Here is a 13,792-nt window from a genome sequence, read left to right as displayed (position 1 = left end):
AGTTATTGATTGAATTATCTCTTGAACCGCAGCTACTCCTATTGTTTTTGATGTCCATGGCAGTGATATGGGTGACGGGCTACATAGCAGACTTGGACTCTGACTCCTGGCTTCTGAAAGGCATGTTATTTGTTTGTACCTGGCTCATAGTACAGCTCATGATAAGGTAGGTACCTATGTCTGCTCGCGTACCTTAATTCACTAATTGCCTTTTGAATTCATATACGCAACCATATGGGAATAAAGGCCTGCGGCTCCTCCTCCTGACCCCCTCCCATTACTTTATATCAACTGGGCCTCAATTTTAGTCAAAATCAGCTGATCACAGATGAGGCTCCCACAACTGGTTGGGTGCTCCTTGTGGGTGGGGGGGGGGGGGGAAAGAGAATGCACGTTTGTAAATAATGTAGGATGATGTAAGAGTCAGGCTCAACTGTGATGCCTTCATCTCCCTCCCCCGCCCCCACATCTCCCTTCCACTGCCAGTCTGCAGATGCACATAATTAGGACTGGCATATGAATATGGATGAGCTACCAGGGGAATCTTGTGTCTGGAACTGTACCCCAGCAAGTCGGGGCCATAAAAGGAGCGGCGGCGCCGGCCCCTGGACAGCATGGTGGCCCCGACCTGTGAGAGAACATCAGCAGCAGGTCGGGGCCATAAAAAGAGCATACCACTGCAAGGTACGGCGCGAGCCGGTCCGGGAGGGCAAGGCTGTGATGAGGGCAACTGGTTTGGATGGTGCCAGAACCCAGGTCGGTGATTGGAGCGTGGGCAGGTACAGCGGGAGGGTGAGGGATTGCAGAGCGATGTGATCGGGGCCCAGGAGAGGCATGAATTTGGGGCCCAGAAGAGGCGAGGGCCCAGGGACAGCACGGGCCAGCCCACAGTGTGATATGTGTGCACACGAGGTCCGTGCAGCAGAGCTGGTCTCCAGTCTTGGATAATCCTTGCCACTGGACCAAGACCTAGCTCTGTCAAGCCCGTGTGGTGGTTGGTGTTCAACAGCCACCACACGTTAAAAATCCACGCACGGGTATCTTCCACCTTTCAATATGCAGTTCGGGACCTGGAATATTAAGTCCTTCATTGAAACACCTGTGAACTCATCCTTTTTTGGCGTGGAAGCAAGTCATCCTCGATTCGAGGGACCTCCTAAGAAGAAGAATGACTTCAGGAGAGTATAGGCAAAAAAAGTGAAACCCCTCACAATATTCTAAAGCAGAGAAGTTATTACAGGCCCACTTATAATATGTAATGGTGAAACTGGTCTCTCTGTTTACAACTTTCCTTTTTTGACTGTGTAAATCCGTTGCAACATTTTGCTGTAATTTGTTTGTAAAGGAACGCAGAGATATTTTGAAGTTGAGAAATCTTGTGTTTATGTTGAAATGAGATGAATCCTGGGTCCTCTGGCTAGGGTCACTTGCCTGGTGCTGCCTTGCTGATTGGCTAATGGGAGAACTTTACAATGAGCTGTTTGTACACCAGAATGAAGCATGTTGCACAAGTATTGATACATAAATTATTTGCGTGTTTAGCTATCAAGTAATTCTAAATTGAGTTAAATGTTCTAAAACCAAAAGTATATTTTCTATAATTAAAACTGTTTGACTTTGTAATCTTCTGATCTCATTTTCACAATTTCTTAAGCAATGGATATTCATTTCAACAGGGCATAGCTGAGGAAGGGAATCTTGCATATGTATGTGCTTCATATCTTCGGTATAATGTGCTGTGCTCTACTCCTATGTTGTGATTTTCTTAACGCACCAGCAATTGCCTTGTTTTGATTTTTCAAATCTGTATATCGTATACACGGGTCAATCCATTTCCCCTTTGTGATGTGAAGAGAACATTTTCTTGAATTGGTACCATGCAATAAATTGATCTGTAACACTGATCGTTGTGATCTGGAATGCACCGCCTGCCTGAAAAGGCGGTGAAAGTCGATTCAATAATAACTTTCAAAAAGGAGTTGGATAAATACTTGAAGGGAAAAAATTACAGGGCTATGGGGTAAGAGCAGGGGAAGTGGGACTAATTGGGCAGCTCTTTCAAAAGCATAGGCATGATGGGCCTTCTGTGCTGTATCATTCTATGATTTTAATGAGGTGATGCTGTAAAAAAAATATTATAAATATGGAATATTGCAATCATGACATTGATCTCCCACAGAGCAGAAGTTTTAATGAAACCAGTATAACATGCAGAACTGGAAATGAGTCATTTCATGTGGATCATTGTGTTGCTTGCTGACAGATCTCATAGGTGACACCAGATTAGTAGCTGCCTGGTGAGAGCTTGAAATGCTAAAATGGTGCATTTGAAGTAATCATCAAAAATAAAGTGCAAAATTCAAATGTCTCTTACAATGTAACAACGGAGAAACCGATTGAAATTGCAACTTGGAAGTGAAGTAATTTTGACAACCATAGCACATTGAAGAGCCTTTACTTTCGACACGTTACTGGTCTGTTTCTCTGTTGCATAGCCAGAAGAGGGCAGTGTTTATTCAAAGTATTGCAGATTTACGAGACTATCAGATCAATGTTCTTTTGATATGTGTATATAAATGTATATTTGGCACATTTGTGATATGGCTATTGGTAGTGTAACAAACAGCAGTTCAACATCAGTGTGTGCCGGTATATTGCTGCACAATTTCACAATTGACATCCCATCCAGGCCCGATGCTGACCTCGGGGGAAATTAGCCAACTTTTGCTGCCTTAACTCGGGGGTATTGGAGGCCAATGGTACCCCCGAGATAAGAAGGGGAAAAGTTGGCTAATTTTCCCGAGGTCAGCATCGGGCCTGGCTGGGATATCCTATGTGGCTGGAATAACCCACTGAAGCTTATTATCCAGGCTCACTGATGAAGAATGGGAAGTTGTGCAAGGTAATAGAGGGCAAATTAGCACTTATGGATTCCTAGTCTAGCCAGGACCTGACACCTTCAGGAAGACAGGGTAGAAAATTACCAGAGAAAAGATGAGCAAAACTAATATTACCACTCATAACTTAAATTTATATGTATCTTTTCCTCCAATAGGCGTTTTGTGAGTACGCAGACATTTGGCTACATTCCATTGGCGTTTCTGTCCGGATCGCTTTTTTGGATGGTCTTTACATGGTTCATCCGGTTCTTGCCTGATATCCTTTTTTTAATTTGTGTGTGGAAACAATGACTGGAAAGTGAAAGTAATTTCATTGTCAGCTGCAATTCAAAAGTGTCTTCATGTCTGGGTGAGTACTGTGTTTTGCACCTAAGCAACGTAACCCTTGGTCTTCAGAGCTAAATTCTTTTCAAATTGATCATACCAGGAAAAACAAGTACAAAATAATGCTCCGATGATAACTTTTGTCTTTAGATGCATCTATAGTTAAAATACTTTTGACACATTTTTCCAAAAGCTGTGGAGCAAGTCAGCAAGTATTGAATTTTCCCGATAATTTAAAATGCTAACTAGACAAAAGCTTACATTCAAGTTTTGTACAATCATACACTTAAAGAAAAAATTATAAAAGAAAGAACTTGTATTTATTTTGTGCCTTTCACGACCTCTAGATGTCCCAAAGCACTTTACAGACAATTAAATATTTTTTTGAAGTGTAGTCCCTGTTGTAATGTAAGAAATGCAGCAGCGTGCACATGCACAGCACGCTCCCACAAACAGCAATGTGATAAATGGCCAGATAATTTTTTTTTAAATGATGTTGGTTGAGGGATAAGTATTTGGCAGGACACTGGGGAGAATTCCCCTGCTTTACTTTGAGATAGTGCCATAGGATCTTTTACGAGAGGGCGGAAGGAGCCTCAGTTTAAGTCTCTTCTGAAACATGGCACCACTCCCTCAGCCTGGATCATGTACCCCGGTCTTGTGGGACTGGAACCCATGACCTTCTGACTCAGAGGCGAGAGTGCTACCCGTTGAGTCCTGATGGACAACTTAAAGACTTCCAAGTTATGCATTTCCACGGATACAGAGTAGAAACTTAATGGTGACTAACTCAAATCTGGGAAAATTCAAAAAATACATTTCCCATCTCTGAATACTCCTAGCTTAGAAGGTTATAGCAATCATAATTTAGTGTTATCTTTTTGCAGCAATTTCATCACAAGAAACAGTTGTAGGAGACATTTGAAATTTGTAGGTTATTTTCCATGATCGTTGGAGATGCAGCAATTGCTCACTTCACGTACTCAGCAAGTAGCTGCTTATCTGGTGGCAGCAGTGAGACCTGCCGGGTAAACAATACCATGTGCAGCTGAGGAGCATCAGTACAACTTGACATTTCGGTCCCTGACTAGTGTCCTTGTGACAATCTGCTCAATGTGCAGACCCAAAAAACTGGTTTTATTAAAACTTCTGCTTTGTAGGAGATCGTTCAACTATTCCCCGAAAATAAAAATGTTGCATAATATTTTTAACCTTATTTGGAATGATATTCCAACTACACAAAAATGCCTTTTGTGAAATTGTGGTGTGTAATTGTCTTGAACCGTGTTTGACAATTTACTATTTATGCAATCTCCTGGAGATGATCTCTTCCAATTAGATTTTATCTAATGGCATTGTCATTTCATGAGATTTAATTGGTATTTTAAGCAAAATTACAGGTATAATGACATGGCAAATTTAGCATGTGAACTGGAGCTACAAATATATGTCAAATCCATCTGGAATTACTTTAATGAAATGGTCTAAAATAATTATTCTATTGCCTGTATAAACTTCATTTTAATAACATTGAATATTCTCTTTTTTTTTAAGTGGTTATTGTTCAGCATGTCATTTGGGCCCTTGAGGGGACAAATCTTAATTCCTCATTCAATTATAGATAACCGGTACGTGTCTCAACCCAACTTTAAAGGAAGCTGCTCCATCCTGCCCACCCCATACTCCTGACTGGGAATGACCAGGCTCTGACAGAGTTCCCACCCTAATGAATATACCTGCAAGTATTGTTTAATCTGTAATTTGACCTAAGAAACGTGTAAGCTTTTAATACAACACCAAAAATGACTGGGATGGATGGCTTGCAGAGGTGGCAGGAAATGTCAAAGATACAATACTCAACACCACTAAGTGGGGAAAATGCAGATTAGTGCCAATGATCACCTCCCTATTAAGATTCAGTTCTCAATTGTGCTGTGTTGTGGTGCTCGGGTACTTCCTCCTGGAAAGAGAGGCAATACTGAGGTGGGGGAGTCATAGAGGTGCTTTTTTGCTATATAGCAACATCAGCAGAAGTTTTGAATGAGCTCACCAATCTCTTGCTTTGGCTGGGGAAGATGTATCTCACGTGGAAACTTTCAAGCAGGATGGGAGCAGTGCGTAAGTGTAAAATCATAAACTTACTATAAAACATTAAATGCCAAAAAATGCCTTTTAAGGTAATTTTGAGGGCTGAGGAAGCTTGGTGTTGAAATCCCCTTTGGTGTTGTGTTTTTGCTGATTTAGCAGTATTTGTTCTAAGCACCACACAGCTAAAATCAGTAGACAATAAATTAAATTCCCATGTGTTCTACTATGGTTGATACTAGAAAAATCATGATGTATTCAGAACTTAAGTAGACTGCTGTGCACAGTGGACATAGGTTCTCTGAAGCAGTGTCCATCTTTTTGAAATATAATAAACCCAAATTAGCATTATTATTAAAAGCAGACTTTTGTCAACAGAATTTTATGTAGAATAAACAGCAAGCCAGGCTCCAAATAAATTCACTGAAACGAATAGAGCTTTTACTGTGGGACATTCAGAAATGAATTGTCTTGTTTTCTCTACCTTTCTTGAAGTCATTAGTGACGAGTACAGTATCGCTAGTGTCAGCAGCCCTCTAGAAGCTTTTTGAAATAGCCATTTTTCATTTTGAAGTTTACAGTGAAGTCTGGTGCTGGAAAGGAGGGGGTAGGGTGGGCTGAGTCAGAATCTGTCTCCACTCTATCGAGATAAATGTACTTTTCAATAGAGGTCACTGGATAGCAATTCAGAGCAGAAACCCGATCTCATAAAAATTTAAATACCCTTTATTAAAACTGGTTAGTAACGAGAATATTGCAAGTTAACTTTGCAGAATGCAGTGGTTGTTTTTATGCTGTAATTCTGGAACGGCCACTATATTAGCTTCAAATGTCAGCTGTGGCTCAGTGGGTAGCACTCTCACCTCTGAGTCAGAAGATTCTGGGTTCAAGACCCACTCCAGAGACTTGATCACAAAAATCTAGGCTGACACTCCAGTGCTGTACTGAGGGAGTGCTGCACTGTCGGCGGTGCCATCTTTCGGACAAGATGTTAAACCGAGGCCCGTCTGCACTCTCGGGTGGACTTCAAAGATCCCATGGCACTGTTTTGAAGAAGAGCAGGGGAGTTATCCCCGGAGCCCTAGCCAATATTTATCCCTCATTAAACATCTAAACCATTATCTGGTCATTATCACTTTGCTGTTTGTGGGAGCTTGCTGTGTGCAAATTGACTAGAGGTTGAACCTCCCTTATCCAGGACTCCCTTACCCGGGACCATCCCTCGTCCAGCACCATTCCCAGCCACCGGGTGACGCATGCGCAGAACTACGACATGAACAAATTGAAGTCCTTCGCTGCCGATTCCCACAGTCGCTGGCCTGACCCCGTGTACCACGGTCGCCCTCCCCTCTTTTTCCCCCCCCCCCCCCAAACAATATCTCTGCGCACTCCCATCCCCAAGCCAGCTAACCCCAATTATGCCTTGCTCAATACCTGTACCATCCAATTTAACGTGACCACCCCTCGTCTGGCAAAATCCCTTATCCGGCACAGGCCAGATCCCGAGGGTGCTGGATAAGAGAGGTTCAACCTGTACCACGTTTCCTACACTTCAAAAAGTACTTCATTGGCTGTAAAGCACTTCGGAATGTCCGGTTGTCATGAAGGGCGCAATATAATTGCAGATGATAGGAGCACCATCACCTACAAATTTCCCTCCAAGTTACACACAATCCTGACTTGGAAATATATCACCATTCCTTCATCGTCACTGGGTCAAAATCGTGGAACTTCCTCCCTAATAACACTCTGGGAGTTCCTTTGCCACAAGGACTGCAGCAGTTCAAGAAGGCAGCTCACCACCACCTTCTCAAGGGCAATTGGGGAAGGGCAATAAATGCGATGCCCACATCCCGGAACAAATTTTTTTAAAAAGCAAGTATTTTTTCTCTTTTCAAATCACAATATGGTATCCTTTGTTGCTTGAAGATACGCATGGAAGTTAGAATGCTCCCTGTAGTGTAAGACCAGACACCTGTTCACATATGCTTGCTAGTTGCTGGTTGAGTTTTCATGTTAGTTTGTAGTTTATTTCCCTACCCCCACCCAATGAATTGGGGTGGGGGGGGTGGTGAGACTGACTGGAGGTTTGGGGGAGCGAGCGACGTTTTTACCAAATCTGCTGCAGGATTTGGTCTGTTATGAAGGTGCTAGCATAAATGGAGTATAAAATTAATATCAGACTCGAAAGGGGTCAAATCAACAAAATGAATTAAATGAAGATGTAGGCTTCATGAATTCGATGCAGCTTTACACAGAGTTGGAAGAATTAGCAGCAAATAAATGTTGGCAATTAAATGAACTGAGGAGAAACATTACAGTAAATAAATTAAACAGCTGGATACAAATTAAAAATAGTTTGACATATGGCTGAAATACTTAACCCTCAGGTGGATGAGTACAACAGCATTGGCAGTGGGAGGTGGAACAACTGAGCTGGCATGACCAAAGATCACATGGAAAGAACCAGCTCTTGCAGGTAATAACAATGAGCTGGAAAAAAGATTGTAAATAAATGTGTTAAAGCATTCGATTCAATGCAGGAAATAAGTGTGACAAAAAGTGTGCACTAGATGCAAGAGTAAATATTTCTTGTCTTAATTAATGAGGTAGACTGAACAAATTTGTGGAAATATTGCAGTAGTATAATGTTCATTTTATTGCTGTTCATATTGCTTCTTGTGTTGTGCTTAATTGTTTTCAGTGCTAACAGTGTATTTTTTCCTCCATTTCTAGGGTGTCCCTGAACCGCACATAACACCGCCTGAGAAGACTGACTGCTTGCTCAAAAGCTTTAGCCATTGCTTCTTGTGAGCCAGCTACTAGAAGGCGCAGGCAAGCGGCCTGAGGCTTCTTTTACCAGGCGCAAGAGTTGTCAGGGCATTCGCTGGGCAAGAGATGGGCAAATAGCGTGATCTTGCCCATGTGACTGTCCTTCTCCCCAAGATGCGTTGGATCTGTCAAGCCAGAACTTGACAAATTGGAAAAGCCAGATTTTGGCGCATGCACACTGCACGGCGAAAACCAGCTTTAGCGATGCCTCACCAGGTCCGTACACACGCCGTACAGACCCAGCGAGACTGGAATTTCAGGCCTATTGAAACTCTTGTATCTGTTTATGCAAGAATTTTAACATTCTTGAAATATTCTAAAAGCATCAGTCTGGACAGAATTAGAGTGAATATATCCATTCTTTTATGGGGTGACAGTGCTCTCAGATTTCCCCCACTGCAGGATTTCTCCTTCACCCCTTTTACCTATCTCCTAACAGTTATTGTAATTTTACTGGATTGATTACTTAGTGTTTCGAATCCAGTTTGTATTGTCTGACAACAAGCTTCTAATCATCATTAATTTACAGCTCATTCATGTTTATGCATTTCACACAGCATTTCAAAGTTTGTATGTGTCACCTCCATGGCAGACCACACACTTCTGATCATTGATCTCAGCTCCTTATGCAGCTGTTTTTTTAAAAGCTTGAGTCTATCACACACCCTCCCATACTGGCTGTTTAATAGTGTCACCACTTTGCATTATCACTTCTGTATGATAAATTGTTCATTTCTAATGCATAACTTTGTTACTGGTTTAATTGTGGATGTGTTGTGACTTGCTGGTATAGATGTAGAATTCTCTTGTGTGTGGTCAATAGTCCTAAATGTTGTTTAATTGTATAAAATATTTTTGGACCAAGTTTGAAGTTGTTATCTTACTCTTAGCAATGGACCTTTTATTCATTTAAAATTTTCATTAGATGAATTTGTTTTCTTAATTTTGCTTCTCAATTCTGTTCCTTTTTTGAGTATTTCTGTCTGATTTTAGTGTGCTTTATAACATCTTAATCATCATCTATAGATTTGCTGCCAATTTTGTCTGGTGTCCTCTTTGCCTTTTGCAGTTTCTAGTTAGGGATGGGTTCCTTTCCCTTCAATGTGTATGATTTGAAGTATCTTCTGTTAGTTTGAGAAACTTCTTCATATATACCTGAAATGCTTCATATACCAGGATCTCCTCTCATCTCTCTCTTCCACAACAGGTGATTTTTCAATATTTGCGCTGTGGGTTGTATACACCATGTAAGACTGTACTTGTATAAGTTTGCTGAAATTTCCTTAACCAAAAACGTACATATGCCTGACTCAGGAATTCAGATTCCATTTGCCCTCAGCATTACAGGCTGCATCTATTACTTTTATAAGACCTGGACAGTAGGCCCTGGATACCTCCAAGTTTCAGAGGAAGAGAAGAAAAGGGTAAGGCTACTTGAGAATCAACCTTTGAGACCTTGCTGTCCAATAAATAGCTCTCGCTTTCTGTCAATAGCGCACTTGCTTTCTCTCGGTCTCTTGCACTTTCTCTGCTTTCTGCTTTCTCTTTCCCACCAACACAAAAGTTGTAAAACAAAATTGATATTTTGGCTTTTTAAGTTCAAGTATTGTGGTCATAGCTGCACTTGCCCCATAAATGCTTAACTTCAGTTGAAACTAATGGGATTGCCCGAATGGCAGATGAAAAAGAACTTGTATTTGTATAGTGCCTTTCACCACCACAGGATGTCCCAAAATGCTTCACAGCCAATTCGTTACTTTGGAAGCATAGTCACTGTTATGCAGACGCGTGCAGTGGACAATTGGAGCACAGCAAATTCATCAAACTCAGAGAACTAAAAATAGATCAGAGAGGTATTAGTGCTTATGTCTTTATAGTGGTTGAGACTAAAATTGATGCAGTAAAAGTATTATGGCTTATACAGGTACAACCTCAGAAATCCGGAGTTCCAAAAACCGGAATATTCCAAAAACTGAAAATTCTGATCAATACTCTGTAAATAATACACACACATATACACACACACACAATTTTTTTGCAGGTCTTCATACCTACTGCTGTTCCAAGGGTTGTTTTCTTCCTAACTACGGGTGTGCCGTGAGCCAAATTTTGGGATGTCGGATTTCATCACCGAAATCTGGAAAAACCGAAACTCGGCCCGGAGCTTTCCGGATTCGGGACGTCGGATTTCTGTTCTGAAATCCGGAAAGACCGGAATGGCCTTGGTCCCGAGGTTTCCGGATTTAGGAGGTTGTACCTGTACCACACTTAATGGGTAAATCATATTTTCACCAGCCCTCTGTGAAGCAGTCTCCATCTTTTTGTTGCAAAGTGCAAAATAAAGTTACTAATTCATGGCTGATGTTAATTTCCTGAAAGTTATCTATAAAATCTCTTTTGAAATATATTTATATGCTTATTGCATTAATATTCCTAATCTATTTTCCAGACTGTTGTGGCGCTTGCAGAAGCTGACTGTTTGGACCCAAGGATCTTCTGTACTATGTGTCTTGTAAGTGAAGATCAATGATCTATTCTTCAATAGAATTAACCTGCTGAGCCTTATGGCAATTTTGTAATGGTGCAAAAAAATAACATGCAATAGCTATTATGCGGGCAAGTGGTTTGGTAAGTTTGTTTAAAAATAAATTTCGTACAAGTTAAACCTTCTGATAAAATTTCTAATCTCACAATATAATTAGTTGTCTATTGAGTTATCTTTCCCTCTTTCTCTCTCCCCGCCCCCCCCCCCCCCCCCAGTTCTTTTTCTACTAATTTTCTCCTCCCTTTCTCGATAGAATTCTTGCTAACGTATAGTTCCAGAGCCTCTTCAGTACCTGTGCCAAGTGGCCATTTTCTGTGTAGGTGCACCTCAGTCACACCAGCACCTTTTTAATTTAGCTGCAGCATGATACTTCAGAAATTATTTTTAGGCTTCACTCTTGTTACTTCTCTCGTGTTCAATGCCAAAGGCTGCTCATGCATGAACCCTCCTGCTCCCAACAAACTGGAGTGTGACTTTGTATGCACAATATCTAGTATGGCAGTGTTGCCTCAGAGTTAAATAGAAACCTTTATCACAGTACCTGTACCCTGTATTGGCTTACTGAAATTAGCTGACGCTAAACATCCGTAAGACAAAGATCTTCCACCAACCTGTCCCCGCCACACGGCACCACAGCACTCTTTCCACCGCCGCCCCCCCCCCCCAGTCATCAAGATCCATGGCACAGCCCTGAACAACGTGGACCATTTCCCATACCTCGGGAGTCTCTTGCCAACAAGAGCAGACGTTGACGACGTGTTTCAACACCACCTCCAGTGCAGCCTTCGGCCGCCTGAGGAAAAGAGTGTTTGAAGACTCGGTCCTCAAATCTGCCACCAAGTTCAGGGTCTACAGGGCTGTAGTAATACCTGCCCTCCTGTATGGTTCAGAGACATGGACCATGTACAGTAGACACCTCAAGTCGCTGGAGAAATACCACCAATGATGCCTCCGCAAGATCCTGCAAATCCCCTGGGAGGACAGACGAACCAACATTGGCGTCCTCGATCAGGCCAGCATTGAAGCACTGACCACACTTGATCAGGCCACCTTGTTCACATGCCAGACATGAGACTCCCAAAGCAAGCGCTCTACTCAGAACTCCTTCACAGCAGACGAGCCCAAGGTGGGCAGAGGAAACGTTACAAGGACACCCTCAAAGCCTCCCTGATAAAGTGCGACATTCCCACTGACACCTGGGAGTCCCTAACCAAAGACCGACCCAAGTGGAGGAAGTGCATCCGGGAAGGCGCTGAGCACCTCGAGTCTCATCGTCAAGAGCATGCAGAAATCAAGCACAGACAGCAGAAAGAGCGTGCGGCAAACCAGTCTCACCCACCCTTTCCCTCAATGATTATTTGTCCCACCTGAGGAGTCATTTTTAGAGTGGAAGCAAGTCTTCCTCGATTCCGAGGGACTGCAGATGATGATGATGACTGAAATTGTGTTTTAGTCTTCAGATAGCAAAAGAATAAACATTGTAGATCCTATAAACTGAATCAGGTTTATTAAAAGTGAAGATTAAATGATAGTATAAAGTCAATACACCCTATTTCACTTGGTTACAGAATTTCTAACTTGCATTTCCTTGAGTATGCAAAAATACAAAAAACACAACGCTGCAACAAAACTTATACATGGGGTATCATCTACCCTCTATGTGCCATGACCTCACAGGCTGCAGTACAGTGGTACAAGAAGAAATGATGACTTGGGAAGTGCTCCTGCTTATCCTTCAGAATCAGTAGCTACTGGCTACTAAGCTATCCATCAAGTGCACTTGAAAGAATAAAAGCTGCCCTCTTCCGAAGAAACCTGCTGCAGTCAACTGAAGTGTTGGTGTGTTTCATCAGCTAGATTCAGTGGACAGATGGTAAAGTAGATGGTTATCAGCAAGTACTTCTGTTGAGATCAACACTTAATGGGTTTTCATTTTTTTTTTAAGTGTTCTATTGTCCAGGCCAGCCAGTATCCATGTGTGGCTCTGTCATCTGTGGACATGATTTTCCTCACAATACAATACCCAGCCACAATTAGTAGATTCGGCCTCGTCCACAGAGAAACATTTAAAATTATTAGTCATATCTCAAATATAGTGATAAGTTTTGTCACAATTCATATCAGTCAGTAAGTCCAACAGTATCAAATTGCACATGCAATAGCTGTATTTGTAATTTCTGATTCTTAATGTGATTGCATTGCTTTGTTGTGGATGTGATCTGTTATGTCTATTCCCCTCAAAACCATTTCAAGGTAGCTATCAAAAGATCAAAAAATAGATCGGTTGTACTAAGAAATCCTTATTAATCTTTTTCTTAAAAAAAAAATTCAGATCCGCAAACCCCTCCGATCCAAGCACTGTGACGTTTGCGACTGTTGTGTAGCCAAGTATGATCACCACTGTCTATGGATTGCAAGTTGTATCGGTAAGTCCTGTTTTGCGAGAAGATACTCCAGATGACTGTCATGCACAACCAATTGGGCTTCGAAATGGTCTGTTTTGGAAATTTTTTATGAAGTTAAAACTCTTCCATCAGCTTTCAAAAAGAAGCCAATGATGAGTTGATGCAATTTTCATCATCGATGAATGAGTAAATATAATGACATTAACCCTTCCTATGAGTTGTAATAAACATAGAAAATAGGTGCAGGAGTAGGCCATTCGGCTGTTCAAGCCTGCACCACCATTCAATAAGATCATGGCTGATCATTCACCTCAGTACCACTTTCCAGTTTTCTCTCCATACCCCTTGATCCCTTTGGCCATAAGGGCCATATCTAAGTCCCTTGTGAATATATCCAATGAACTGGCATGAACAACTTTCTGTGGTAGAGAATTCCACAGGTTCACCACTCTCTGGGTAAAGAGGTTTCTCCTCATCTCGGTCCTAAATGGCTTACCCCTTATCCTTAGACTGTGACCCCTGGTTTTGGACTTCCCCAACATCGGGAACATTCATCCTGCATCTAACCTGTCTAAACCCGTCAGAATTTTAAACGTTTCTGAGGTCCTCTCATTCTTCTGAACTCCAGTGAATACAAGCCCAGTTGATCCAGTCTTTCTTGATATGTCAGTCCCGCCATCCCGGGAATCAGTCTGGTGAAC

The 13,792-nt window shown here is 41.9% G+C and overlaps 1 protein-coding gene across 3 annotated transcripts in view; it reads left to right on the top strand.

The window, feature by feature from the left end:
• The window catches only part of zdhhc13 (zinc finger DHHC-type palmitoyltransferase 13), a 63,597-nt gene that overhangs the window by 25,760 nt on the left and 24,045 nt on the right, over window positions 1-13,792 (top strand). For all 3 annotated transcript variants that reach the window (XM_070899740.1, XM_070899739.1, XM_070899738.1), the window contains exons 9-13: window positions 33-166; window positions 3,056-3,160; window positions 9,445-9,565; window positions 10,591-10,653; window positions 13,019-13,112. In XM_070899740.1, the coding sequence (XP_070755841.1) occupies window positions 33-166; window positions 3,056-3,160; window positions 9,445-9,565; window positions 10,591-10,653; window positions 13,019-13,112 (517 nt within the window). The remainder of the gene's footprint in view (window positions 1-32; window positions 167-3,055; window positions 3,161-9,444; window positions 9,566-10,590; window positions 10,654-13,018; window positions 13,113-13,792) is intronic.

This window comes from Pristiophorus japonicus, chromosome 14 (genome assembly GCF_044704955.1).
Source record: "Pristiophorus japonicus isolate sPriJap1 chromosome 14, sPriJap1.hap1, whole genome shotgun sequence".
NCBI lineage: Eukaryota > Metazoa > Chordata > Chondrichthyes > Pristiophoridae > Pristiophorus > Pristiophorus japonicus.
This window is presented reverse-complemented; position numbering and strand designations above follow the sequence as displayed.